The 13,909-nt window shown below is 37.1% G+C and overlaps 1 protein-coding gene across 1 annotated transcript; it reads right to left on the minus strand.

Moving 5' to 3' along the window:
* Positions 1 to 337: 337 nt before the first annotated feature.
* LOC136253278 (uncharacterized) lies at positions 338 to 9,746 on the minus strand. The gene is made up of 3 exons (XM_066045916.1): positions 9,422 to 9,746; positions 1,078 to 6,251; positions 338 to 950 (listed from the first exon to the last, which is right to left on the minus strand). The coding sequence occupies exons 1-3, from the start codon at positions 9,706 to 9,708 to the stop codon at positions 517 to 519; spliced, it is 5,895 nt and encodes a 1,964-aa protein (XP_065901988.1). The 5' UTR covers positions 9,709 to 9,746; the 3' UTR covers positions 338 to 516.
* Between the last annotated feature and the right edge of the window lie 4,163 nt (positions 9,747 to 13,909).

Here is a 13,909-nt window from a genome sequence, read left to right on the forward strand (position 1 = left end):
CATTTAAAGGGTTTCACAGTGCTACTAAATATTTTTTTGGGACAACTGGCCCATGCAACAAGAGTTATTAAGAAGAAATGAGGGCTCAGTTGAATGCAAACCGATGATAGGCATATAGTTGCCAAAAGCGGTTCCAAAACAAACCTTGTGTAGAGGGTCTCTGTGCCAGTGTATTGCCTGCAAATATCTTACTGTTGCATTAGTCTGAGTCAAATTTAAAGATGTAATGTTGCGGTGATTGCTAAATTTCTATTAGAGTATCCATCTGTTCTATTAGAGTATAGTGATATGATTAATTAGAGGAGTATTTAAGACTGTTGCAAATAATTGAAATTGCTTACTAAAAGTCAGTTCAGAATAATAAAATATAAACAATATTATACTAAAAGTAAAAGTGCAAGTGCATGCAACTAAAATATAGTGTGCATGTGTGTATGTATAATATTGTATATTAATAATATCAAGTAAAATATAATATTGTGTATAACATGCATGTAAAAAAAAAGTTAGTTAGATCTATTTTGGTCTTGGTGGACTTTTGACATTTAATAAATCATGCTTTTGTTGAAGTCTGGTCCATTCTTCAAATTCCAATTTGTCAAGGTGTTCTTTTGGACAAGATTTTATTACTACATCCCATTCATCAATATCTACATTATCTCGCAAGAAATTTCCAAATTTACCTGGTGCATCTTTATCACTAGTAGCAGTAGTTACATGCTGTAACAATCTGTTTGCAATGGATTTACTTTGACCAACATAGGCTTTGTTTGTACTCTTGTGGACAAGAATGTATATTCCAGGTCCTTCAATATCTTTAAGTGAACAATTAGCTTTTTCTGCCAGTGTGCTTCTAGCAATTCTTCTATCTAGACGTCTGCGCCCTTGTGGTTGATTTCCAAACCATCCACTCTGTATTCTTTTTTCCACGTCAAATAATGAAATGTGCCCTACAATAATGAATCAAAAGTAGTTTAAATACTGAAATGTCGTTGAATAAAATATGCATCTGCACATGTATACCAATACTAATTCGAATATTTAAATGGCAGTCACTACATAAATGCATTGACTTACTTTTTTGATGGTTTGGAATAGATCTTTGTCCCCTTAAATCAAGCTGATGATCTAATTCAAGCACCAAGTTGTTGTTGCCTTGTTTAATGACTTTCCAGACATCAAATTTGTATCCATTCTTATGTAGTGAAATCCAGCATCTTTTACCATCAAATGTCATCTCTAGAAAATCCACACCTCTGTATTGCAAATGGCGAGTGATCTGGGTTTGCATGGAAGAGCCTCCTTTATCAGTAACCCAAGTTCCTGGCTTCCATGGAATTCGTTTCTGATCATCATCACCATCATCATCGCTACTGTCACCACCTCCTCCACCTGAACCACCACCCCCTGATCTACCTCCAGATCCATCACTGGCAGAACTCCCCATTTTAAAACCAGTCATAAAACCTGCTGCTGCCCCTGCAGCTGTGAATCTGTGATTGCCTTGGCTTCCAGAATTTTCCTGTCTTCCTGAGTTTCCTTGATTCCCAGAATTTCTCTGATTTCCTGAATTTCTTTGGCCACCAGAATTTCTTTGGCCACCAGAATTTCTTTGACCACCAGCATTTCCTTGATTAGAATTGCTTGGAATCCTCACATTGTTTGGTATCCTTCTTGGCTGTGATTGGGTAAATCTATAATTTAAGATGGTTCCTGCAGCTTGAATTCTAACATCATTTCGTGGTTTTACTGGTCTTTGAGGGTGATAGGGGTGTTGAATACTTACTCGGTTTTGTATTGCATTCCATCGTAGTTGGGTGGTTAAGTTATCTTGCAAAGTAAGGCGACTCACTTGTGTGCCATTCCTTGGTGATCCCTTAAAAATTGTACCAAATGTAAACTGTATCATTCCACTGCTATTAGTTCTGGTAGAGACAAAGGGTGCACTTGGATTTGCATTTGGTCTAGGTCTTCTTGTAGGTGGATTCTGGTTGTAATGATTTCTGTAGTTATTGCCTCTTTGTCGTGGAGGAACAGGAAAAGTAGCACTTCTAGGATGTATATTTACTGGTTTTCGAATTGGTTTTGGGCATATTAACACACCACCATAACACATGCAGTAGCCATTGTTGCCTTCTCTTTGTAACAGCGCAGCTGGTACCCAATTACAGGTGGATGCTGGTCTTGGTAGAACATCAGTCCCCTTCAAGTTGTTAACAAAAGTAGAAAAAAGACGGTACTTTGTTTTAACTTGATCATGCATTATCCTTTTGATTTCATCACCTGATATACAAGGCAGACAATCACATATGTAGTTACTCAGTTCACTTGGTCCTGAGTATGAATCCAGCCAGTTACGCACAAGCCTTTCTATTGTGCTGTAATTTCCTTTACACATATCTGTCAAATCTCTTGCAATTTGAGGTTTTGCGTTAGAAATCTGAGAATTGTATCCAGATACAATTTGCTGGTATTGACCTTTCAAGGTTGATAATACAGATGACACCTGCTGTCTGTGCTTTTGTTCAATGCCTCTAACCATGTCATCAACACTTGAACCATAGTACCCTGCTTGATGAGCTGTATCACGTAAAGCATCAATATCTCTTTGAGTGGCATTTCTTAAACAACCGCATATGTAATTGATCAGCTCTGCTTCTGCTAGGTAATTGTTGTTCAACCACCCATCAACTTTTGTTTCCATTGTACTGCGGTACCCATAACCTCGACATATTTCTAGTAAATTGCTTATTATTTTTGACCTTGCATCAGAGGTGTGAGAATATCTTGCACTGCTGCAAGAATCATACTGGCTTTTTACTTTTGCCAGTATCTCATTTATATTTCTCAATTTGTCTTCCCTTTGTTTTTTCTGAATTCTCTCTATGACACTTCTGGGAACAGTTAGACCTTTACCTTCTGCTTTGTCTCTGTAGTCTTCTAGGGTATTTTGTATTACATTATGTAAGAACAAAAGCTTAAAAATCTCTCTTAATCTTGCAAAAATTGGGAAATACTTGCCAATTTCTTCATAATTAGCACTCAAATCAGCAGCAAATTTGAATTCTGGACTATCTGGGTTAGCATTTTCTAAAGTGTCTTTCAGCTTGCCATCAACATCAGTCATTAAAGGATGAGTACGAATGACCATATTTGGATTTTTCATTTTGATAGTCAACTTTCCATTCCGTTCACTTTCATCATAAATTAACTCATCAGCTTGTATCCAAAATCTCTGCATATGTGACCATGACTGTCCGCGTTCAGACATTGGCTTCAAGACTTTCTGAAGATGCTGTGGTAAATTAGCTATGAGGCTGTCAATGCATGGACGTTGCTTAAATGGTGGAATGGCGGACACTTCTGTGCCAACACTGAATGATTTAAGAAGATAATCTGCTTCGAACATAGTGTGCAGAAGCGTGCTACCTTTTAGCTCTTTGGGCTCATATCTAAATGCCTGAAATGGATGAAACCTCTGGTCTTCATTAGGCGGGTCAAGACTGAACACCAGTGGGCCTGGTGGTAACTGAAGAAATTCCCATACGTCATTTTTTGAAATTAGTCCTACATTTCTTGAGTCTGCTGGTACTGCTAAAATTTGCAAAGTAGGCCCAGTAGGATTATCCAAGTCTAAGACAAATCCTTCCAGTGAAGAATATTCCATTGAGACGCCTAATTTAGACTGTTGCATTAACCATCCATCTTTTGAACGTGGGGACAGTGGGGATTTCATAAGAAATGAAACATCTTCAACTGACCAACCTTTTTCTGACAATAAACTTTCCATTGCTTGTAAATGCACTTCATCTGCTTCTTCCAAAGAGCACAAATGGCGTAAATTGTTTTCATACAATTGATACTTTAGTTCAGATTCAGCAAATGGTATGCATTTCATAGGCTTAACATACTGAAGGCTTAGGGTGAATGTGCTGTGCAGCTGCCCAGTTATAATATGGAGCAATGGTGCTTCACATGCCATAACAATGGGAACATCCCAAAATGGACAAAACCTAGAAGTTTGAAAGACAACCTTCACCATTTGTGAAAGCAGATCACTGTTTTGAGAAGTCAAGTAGGCTTCTGCATAATTCCTTGTGCCAAGTATGATTTGCAGGCCTACTCGTGAGACATACAATTGCATACCAGGGTGAAAATGTTCTTGGGAAGAGCAGAATGCTAGTCCAACACAAAAGAACACTGCTCTTTTAATGGCATAAATTTTAGGGTTTAGAGTCATCTGTGTTTGATACAGCCTTGTGCTTCGATGCTGTTTAGCTGCTGCTTCCAGTTCTTTAAAGAACCAAAACCCTGCCAGTAAGAAGCAAGCACAGATTTCAGCTGGGTGCTCATGCGAAGGTATAAAATCGATATAGGCCAAAGCAACATCTTTTGGTGTCCATTTATTTTCCTGATACATCCTTATTGCTGCTTGTTCATATTTAAATGTTGCTCTAGAATTTACTCCTGTGACACACAATTCTGGCCATTGACGAGTGCATGGAGGTACAAGTTCGCTATATTGTATTTTTAAAGCAGCCAAACACTCACTATCCTTAGACAGCAAATCATTGGCATTAAGCTCTTTTAAAGCTGTGTACAATGCTTCATGCGGCATGGTATTGCCCAGGTTGTATAGCAGTTTAGTCATTAAAACATCAATTGCAGCTTTCCTCATCCATTCTGAGTGATAACCTTTTAAAACTGCTTGCTCAATATCAAGATACCCTGCTTGCTCGCCTTTATAAAATTTCATTACACCTTGAAAGAATAACATAGCTGCACTGTCCTCAGTACGCATGAGTTTAATATTTTTTGTTGACAAGAAAGCCTCTAATCCTATCATTGCATAATCGTCAAAGTGAGAACCAAGTTTATTATCCAATGTTGTAGTGAGAATGGATATCATTTTATAAAAGTTTCTATCAGCCCATGCAGCATCTAACTGTGTGGTAGCCTCTGCAGCACACTTCTCTTTTTCATCACTATACAAGGTGTGTAACTTTTTAGAGAGTACCTCTGCATTCCTAGCCAGACTGGGTACAGATATTGTAGAAGTACCTGATTCTGTAATTTTCTGTGCTATTGCATAAACATCATTTGCAGCCATCAAGCAAGACAGTTTATCTACGTAATCTTTCTGTGGCCTCTCTGAAAGTTTCTCTAATGCAGAAGCAATAGACATGTATGCCTTGATAGCTTCTGAATCTGTGCAGCTAAACAAAAAGCTTGTTAGGAATTTCAAAGAAGTTTCATAATAGTTTTGTTGCAATAGCCGTTTTCCTACAGCATACAACAGATCATTACCATTTACACCACCACACAAAGCCATTATCATACAACCATGTGCTACAACTAGTGAAGATAAATCTCCAGCATTTATAAACCTCAAGCTTTGTTCTTTCCAAAGCTCTCCATCTTGCTTGTAAAGAGATTCAAAGCAAAATTTGCATATATTTTGTAGTGAAAGTAAGTTTAACCGGTATAAACGTTTTTTAAAGATGCAGTTAGCACAGAATGCATTGCTGCAATTTACACAGTGACCTGAACACATTCGGCTACAAGAAGTACATCTTGCTTGGCTTGCGTGAGCCACCTTTGGAACCTGAATGTTAACCATTGGAATAAATGTTGAGAGATGTTGTAGCATGCTATCAGAAGTATAATGCTCAGCCTCTTCCTTGGAACACCCCGTGAATAGTTGCATGAGGAAATTTAGATCAGCTACAGATGCACCAGAAAAGTCAATTATAGCAACTTTACCATTCCCTGAAGTAATTTTCACTGCAGTTTCAGATGTGTGCATCCTGTTAACCAACTCGCTTATGGTGTCGTAAACATAGCATGCATCACAATTCAGAGACTCACTGTCAATAGAACTTTTGTATGCAAAATCAAGCCAATCTATGTCTAGATTGGTTTTCATTTTATCCATTGGCCTTATGCTTTTAGAAAAAGAAAAAAAGCTCAAACTTGAACTCACTTGTGTCATTGGCTTTTCTCGTGGTGTAGATATCTGCAAAACACTTTCATCTAATAATTTTTGAAAAGGAGCAGTTTCACACAATGGTGATGCATGTTTTGAATGCCGTGGCATAGGCTTGTATCCTGAGGCATACACAGCAGTAAATTCATTCAATTTCTTTTGAAGATCTTGTGATAGATTGCAGAATTTACTACTATGCACTTCAGTTTCCCACAGTGAAAGCTGTATGACAGAATCAGATAATCTGGTTCCACCTGGTAAGTTTCTGTGAAGTACACATGTTATGGTAAAGTTGGTAGTTATAGGGTATGGGATTGGGTAACACTTTAGTAAGCATGATATACCTTATCTAGTAATCAATAATATTGTATACTGTACAATATATATATATATATTGTATACTGTACAATATATATATATATATAATATGTATCTGTAGTATAATATGTTAATACAACATCTCATCTCCTGCTTGGAAGTAGTAACAGCAATTTCTACTGTTTTTATACCATTGTTAGTACTGGTAAGTAATTCTTTGTGATTAGCATGCTGAAGGAGTATGCACATGTGTTGCAGCCTGTAATCTTCTTGAAAATTGGTCCAACAATTCATAGCAACTGTTGCTAGGCAACCAAATTTAAACCTGACATAATTACATGCTTTTTAGTGGTTGCTTAGCAACCGTTGCTAGGTAATTATGTTGTTGCTAGGTAACATGTATTGGTTACTATGGTAACAGTAGTTGTCAAGTCGGACATGCCTAACTGGTAAAACAACCAAACACTGTTTAAAAAATTTAGCCAATCAGATGCGTATATCAACTGTACAAGTGATATACTAATTCTATTGGCTAGTTTGCTGTAGTATATCAAAAATATACCACAAGCTACTATTGGAGTTTTTGTACAGGACACGATATTGATGTTGTATTAATATATATATATATATATATATATATATATATATATATATATATATATGTATATGTTATACTACAGATATCATGGTATTCGAAATATATACCAAAAGATATACAAACTAGGCTTCACCTTGCACTATGGTACCCTTTCCTAAATATGTATATGTTTTGGTATATATTTCGAATACCATGATATCGGTAGTACAATATGTTAATACAACATCTCGTCTCCCACTTGGAAGCAGTAACAGCAATTTCTAATATTTTTACACCGTTATTACTACTGGTAAGTAATTCTTTGTGATTAGCATGCTCAAGGAGTATGCACATGTGTTGCAGCCTGCAGTCTTCTTGAAAATAGGTCCAACAATCCATATAAACTGTTGCTAGGCAACAAAATGTGAACCTGACCTAGTTACATGCTTTTGGTGGTTGTTTAGCAACCGTTGCTATGTTGTCAAAATCATTTTACAATCAGTAGTGGTTACCTAGCAACGGTTGCTAGGCAACAATATTGTTGCTAGGTAACATGTATTAGTTACTATGGTACCGCTAGTTGTCAAGTCGGACATGCCTAACTGGTAAAATAACTAAACACTATCAAAAATTTTAGCCAATCAGATGCGTATATCAAATCCTGTACCAAAAACAGCCCAGCTGTAAAAGAAGGCGAGGCCAAGAATGCACAAGTACAAGTTCATGGATTAACTACAACCAAAAGACATGATATCAAAATCTGGCCAAGAAAGCATTTACGGTATAGGCATTCATTTTCTATTATAAAATAAAAAGATGGCCAAGTAGAAACCAATTGTAAATTTTTAGTTAAATTAATTTTGGTAACAATGCAGTGTAATCATCTTTATCGTCTCAGTAGTATTGTTTGTTTATATTGCAAGCACACATGTACAGCTAGCTGGATGTGATAAATTGAAGCATATAGAAAATGAATACATAAAAGTGCCTATAAAGGTGAATGTATAGAACACAGTTGAATGATTAGGATTCAATGTTGCAGGTTTATAATTGTAGTAAGTTGTATCAACTTAACTTTTATTCTTGTCCACTTCAGATATCAGCTGTTTTGGTTGCCAATTACTTTTATTTACCTGTTCTACAGCCAAGGTATTCTTTGGTAATCATAGTAACATTATTGATTCTTGGCCGCTCTAGATATCAGCTCTTTCAGTTACCCATTAATTTCATAGAGTGTTTTTCTGCAGCTTATCTGTTTTACATTGGGTTACAGATACTTGTAGTTTCTTGGACGCGCCTTTTTTTACAGCAAAGGTGTTTTTGGGAGGGATAATGTTTACAAGCAGCCAGTGGCGATCGAAAAAGCCAATGCGGGTGGCCACAACTCTAGTCTACATATATATATATAAACGTACTTATACACCTTACTAGTCTGGTGACATCTTAGCCCAGATTAAACTGTAGTCCACTTCGACAATGACTCAATAAAACAAATATATTCTAAATAATACTAACCTTTACGTTTGATTGTGGGAACTACTTTTGTCATGCCATGAGATTTGAGTTTAGCCAGTGTGAATAGTAAGAATTAGACTAGTATCGTTTAGTAGTTAGGTTTTGTTTACTTAAACCGTCTATTTAGCTGCTTTGTTTTGCCCAAGAGAATCACTATGGCGATTAGTCTAGTCTATATGGCACACTGGCATGCTGAGCACTACATGATGAGAGTCGAACAGCGAATGCAGGTAAGTGATATAGCCCATAGCGTACTAGCTTACAATATCTCAGATGGCTGCAGTACTGCAGGGGAACGTCATCGCAACGTCCGGCTTGGTTACCCACAGTCGATGTTAGAAACCTGGCCTTAATAAGTGTTACAGCTGTCTTGTGAGACTCTCCCCCACCTATTAGGTGAGTGGTACATAACAGTTATACAACATGCACTCATGCTCTGCCTGTATAAACGCACTTGCCTTCGGGCCTAACGGCCCTCAGGCTTGTGCGTTTATATCAGGCAGAACACTCGTGGCCGTTGTATAACTATATAATATATATATATACTGTCACAAAGTGTAATATAATAATAATTTCCAAGAAACACATTGATTATGCAACTATTGAATGGCTTCAATATCATATGGTAAGGGAGAGAAACCATTACCTTATAAGTATAATTTACATATTTTCCCACACATTCCTTGAAAGGTATAAACATGCACTTGCATGCTCATGCTAGTCACCTGACTGTGTGGTCAAAAGATATGTACTATTAAATTCATGCACATACTTATATGGTACATATATGTATTGTCATTGCATGTCACAATGATGATTACTTAATATGGAGCCATAACATGACATAATAACCACATAGGCACATACATCCAATTAGTCATTTAGGAGGGTGAAAACTATTATCTAAGTAGCTATACAGTTTGTATAGACACGTAATTAAAATTTAGAACTTATACAGCTATACAGTATCTTATAGGGGAAGCAGTAAAGCTCGCACTACAGTGAAATTTATACAGCTAACTCACATCAAGTCCTTGGCTGGTACACCAGTTGAATCATCATCAGCTAAATATTCATCATATTTAACCCTCTTCTCTGGATCAAACAAAACTTCCCGAGCTTTGTTTAAGTACTTCATCATTTCATCTGACTTTTGAAGCCCATGATTTTTATCTGGATGCATGAGACGAGCTTTAGCAAGGTAAGATTTTCGGATATCTCCTTCGGTGGCATTTATATCAACCCCTAAGAGTTCATAAAGATTGGGGACTCCAGATCCTCCAAGGCTGCTAAACTCGAACGAGGAAGCCATGTTATAACTCTGAAGCGAGCTCTGCAATGCGAGGGAAGCAGCTACCCAGGCTTTACAAGTAATAACTGCTATAGCTAACTGTCTTTATACTGCAGCTGTAGTGCATGTATGCAGCTAATTTTCTGTTAAACGTACGCATGCAATTGCAACACCGCGCGCGGCCGGCTATATATATGCAAAAAAATCGATTGTGGTTTGCAGCTTGGCTTTTTTACTCGTATTCTTAACTTACCCAACTCATAGATAGTGTATTCTACGGTACGTAGAATATACTATCTATGCCCAACTTACCAGTGATTTTCTAACCCACCGGTGTGAATTACGGAGAATTTATCTCGCGTTTGTCTCTGGAGCCGCGAAACATACGCCGAAGTCGTTGTACCGTCAGTGGCCGGTATTGCAGTTAAATACGTCTGTTTCGTATTGCTTTTTGTACTGTTTAGTGCAATGGAGACTTCACAATCACTCAAGACAACTGTTGCAGCGTCTTTACAGATGGCACCCGCGCGGGGAGTGAAGACTGAGAAAAGGCCTGATTCATCTGATTCACCATTCAGGTGATATTTATGGTCATTGTATGAAGTAATGCACAGAAACTGGAAAACAAGGTGAGACTGTGCAGTGTGACCTTTGTGGTGTGTGGGTGCATGCTGAATGTGACTGAATTAGTGTGGATAAATATCAACTACTATAGTATCACTTACTTCAAGTTGTTGATAGTATAGATTACCTCTGTAAGCTAAACTCTTGCCAATCACGATTTAAGCAAATGATTTTTTGAATCTGTAAAAGCTGTTTACAGTCATAATGAGCTTAACTCAAGGCTTGAAAAGGTAGAGGCAAAACCTGATGAAATTGTACAAGAAGTTGGGTCTATAAGCTTGAAAACCATAGCGAAACAATTTAATCATTACCAAGCAATGCTATGGCGGTTGAAACCAAGTTGAGCAAAGTGATTCAAGAGTTTGGTACAAGGCTGGATAGCAATTGTAAAGCAATTGAAGCAATTTCTACAAAGGTCCCTGATCTTACCACTACAATTGTAAATGTCACTTCATCCTTGGCTACAGAACAGAAGGAAAGGGAAAGGTGTCAGCAAAGTATAATGTACCTGAGTCTAAGTCCTCTGATCCTAATGCAAGAAAAAAGAAGATATTGACATTACTCACTCAATACTTTCAGATGTGTTGGATACTTCTGTTAATATTACTAATGCAGTCAGAGTTGGAAAGAAAGTTGAGACAGGCTTCTCAAGATTTCTGTAGAATCTCTGGATCAGAAGAAAGCTATCCTTCGAAACAAACTTAAACTATAGGGGCAGGAAAACTCAGGTCATATCTGCAAACTTTCATAACATCTGACTTAACCCCCTTAGAATAAAAAGGAGAGTCTCAATAGTCAAAGAATCTGCATGTTTTACAATTTTCATCCTATTTTAGAATACATGTCTGTTGTTTGGGACCCTTACCAGCAAGTACATATCAACTCATTAGAAAAATGTAAAGGAGACGTGTAAGATGGTATGTAACAACTGTAGCACATAATTATAGTAGTGTAACTACTATGAAAGAATCTTTAAATTGGGCCACTCTAAGAGAACTCCATAAGATTGCTAATTTCATGATATTGCATACAAAGCTAGTGTAGTAAATATACCGTAACTTTTTTTTGAGGACAACTAGACACACTTGCCACCACCACCCACTTCATTTGATCCACCCAAGCGCGAACAACACAGCATATCGAAACAGCTACTTCCCAAGAACTATCATTGATTAGAACTCATTATCGACCTCATTAATTGAAATGACTGATAAGAAATTATTTCTAGATAACATTTGTAGCTAACTAATCATTTGTAAATAGCCAATTGTATATATTTTCCCCCTTGTAATTCCCCCCACCCCTGGGCATAATCAGTAAACACTGCCTGCCCAGTAATAATAAAAAATAAAATACACGGCATTGGTTTAGATATGCAGGGCTGACGAGACGGTCAACAATAATGTTGATGGTTGGGAGTTTGTTAGATAGCAACTAGTGTAATTAAACACTATCCAATGGCATGCATATTTCGAAGTAAACCATGGAAGGAAAGAATATTGTGCTTTATTCACAAGTATAGCTATAGGTGTAGCTATAATTGGCTAAATGTGTGGTTGTTCTGCTAGCTATATATACATCACAAGTTGTTAGCTGGAGACCTGCTCATTATCCGTCTGTTATGGCATTCTTTATCTGTGTATTCAGGTGGAAACATATTGAATTACTTAGCTATAACTTTCAAGGTGCTTATGTAAATTCCTGTTGATTTTTAATCCCTGCTTTAGCTATCAGTTAGGCATGCACTGGAGGACGAACACTGGAGGCAAAGAGGCAGGGGCAGATCGAGACTTCTGGAAAGGGGGGTCAAAATGAATTTGCATTACATTGTCTGGTTTGGTAAGGCGAGGCCAAAAAAAGGTCCCAGCCTGCTGACAATAGCTTCCCACCCCACCAACTATTTATTTATTTATATTTGTTAATTGTAAAACTCAAAATATATGAGTATAGTACAATATCTATATAATAATTAGAGATCTGAAGTCATTGAAGGTAATGGTACTGTCAATTTGTAACTTGTTCCCACAAGTGAATTGATTGGGGGAAGAAACTGAATTTATAAAGATCAACTTGAACTGGTGGCTGGACAAATTTGATATTATTTCCATGTGTAGTACTAATGGCAGGTGTAATATAATTGGCATTTCTAGTTCAGCAAGTCCATGTAAGATTAAAAAAACATTAGTCTTCATGTTGGCATTGTACTGCTGATTTCATATTTAAGAAATGTTTGATACCTGATACTCTACTTGTTCTGTAACCTGAGACAATAAAGTGTGTTGCTCGGTTTTGAATAGCTTCAAGTTTGTTGATATGACATTGTGAGTGTGGTGTCCAAACTGTGGCAGCATAATTAAAGATTGGTTTGATAAAGTTTGTTGTAAGCATCCATGCAGTTTCACTTGTTTATGGCAGGATTTCAGATTTCAACAAATAAAAGTGAGTGTGGTTTGCCTTTTGACAAGTGGCATCAATGTGGTGTTTAAAAGAAAGCTTAGAATCGACTACAACTCCAAAATATTTAGCTTCAGTGACTGCAGAAAGTTTGTGTCCATGCAAAAGTACTCAGATATCAGTGGGTGTTGTTTTAGAGTAATGATTAACACTGTACATTTACTAATGTTAAATTTCATTTGCCATTTTTCTTCCCACATTTCAAGTTGTATTAAGCCTTGTTGTAGCAAATTAATGTCATTGGGTGAATCTATCCGTCTGTAAAGGACACAATTGTCTGCAAAGAGGTGACATGAAAATGACAACTGTTGTGTTATATCATTAATGTATATTAAAAAAGTAAGGGCCCTATCACACTACGTTGTGGAACACTGCTGACAACACTTACAGGCTCAGAGGAATAACCTCCATAAACAACATGTTGAGAACGGTCACAGGAAATCAGTGATCCAACTTAATACTCTTCCTTGTATTCCATATTGTTTTAGTTTCAATAGAAGGAGATGATGGGGCACCTTGTCGAAAGCTTTACTAAATTCTAGCAAAATAACATCAGTTTGGCTCCTGTTGTTCAAGTTTAGTATTTACCTCCACAATTAGTGACTATCTCAGGGAAGTCAGTCCCAGTCTACTGAATATCGAGTTTATTGAGTGTACTGAATATCAAGCATACTGAATACCGAGTGCAACTAGGGACAATGAAGTCCAGCACCCACTGCAAGCATAATGAGACCTGGTTGAACATTAATTGATTCGATTGATTGATTTGATTTTTAATTTAACCTCACAGTAATCGGCATAGCCATTCTTCCTTACCGGAGCATTACACACATACAGGGTTACACATAAAAAGTACAGTGACAAGTAGACAAGATGACGCATACAAAAACAACTATATTACACAAATAAAAATACAGGTAACTATTCACTACACAACAAGAAGTCACAAACAGCAGCCAGAAGGTTTGATGATAAAAAGATGTCATCAGGTAATCCGTTCCCCCACTGTGCAACAGCATGTCGAAAAAGTTTTTTGGTGGAATTTAAATGACATAATACTGGTGGAACAAATTGTGATGAACATCTAGTATTATAGTCATGTTTTTTTTTTCCAAACGAAATTGGAGGATCTAGCAAGTTATTT

Source organism: Dysidea avara, chromosome 4 (assembly GCF_963678975.1).
Source record: "Dysidea avara chromosome 4, odDysAvar1.4, whole genome shotgun sequence".
In the NCBI taxonomy this organism is placed as follows: Eukaryota; Metazoa; Porifera; class Demospongiae; order Dictyoceratida; family Dysideidae; genus Dysidea; species Dysidea avara.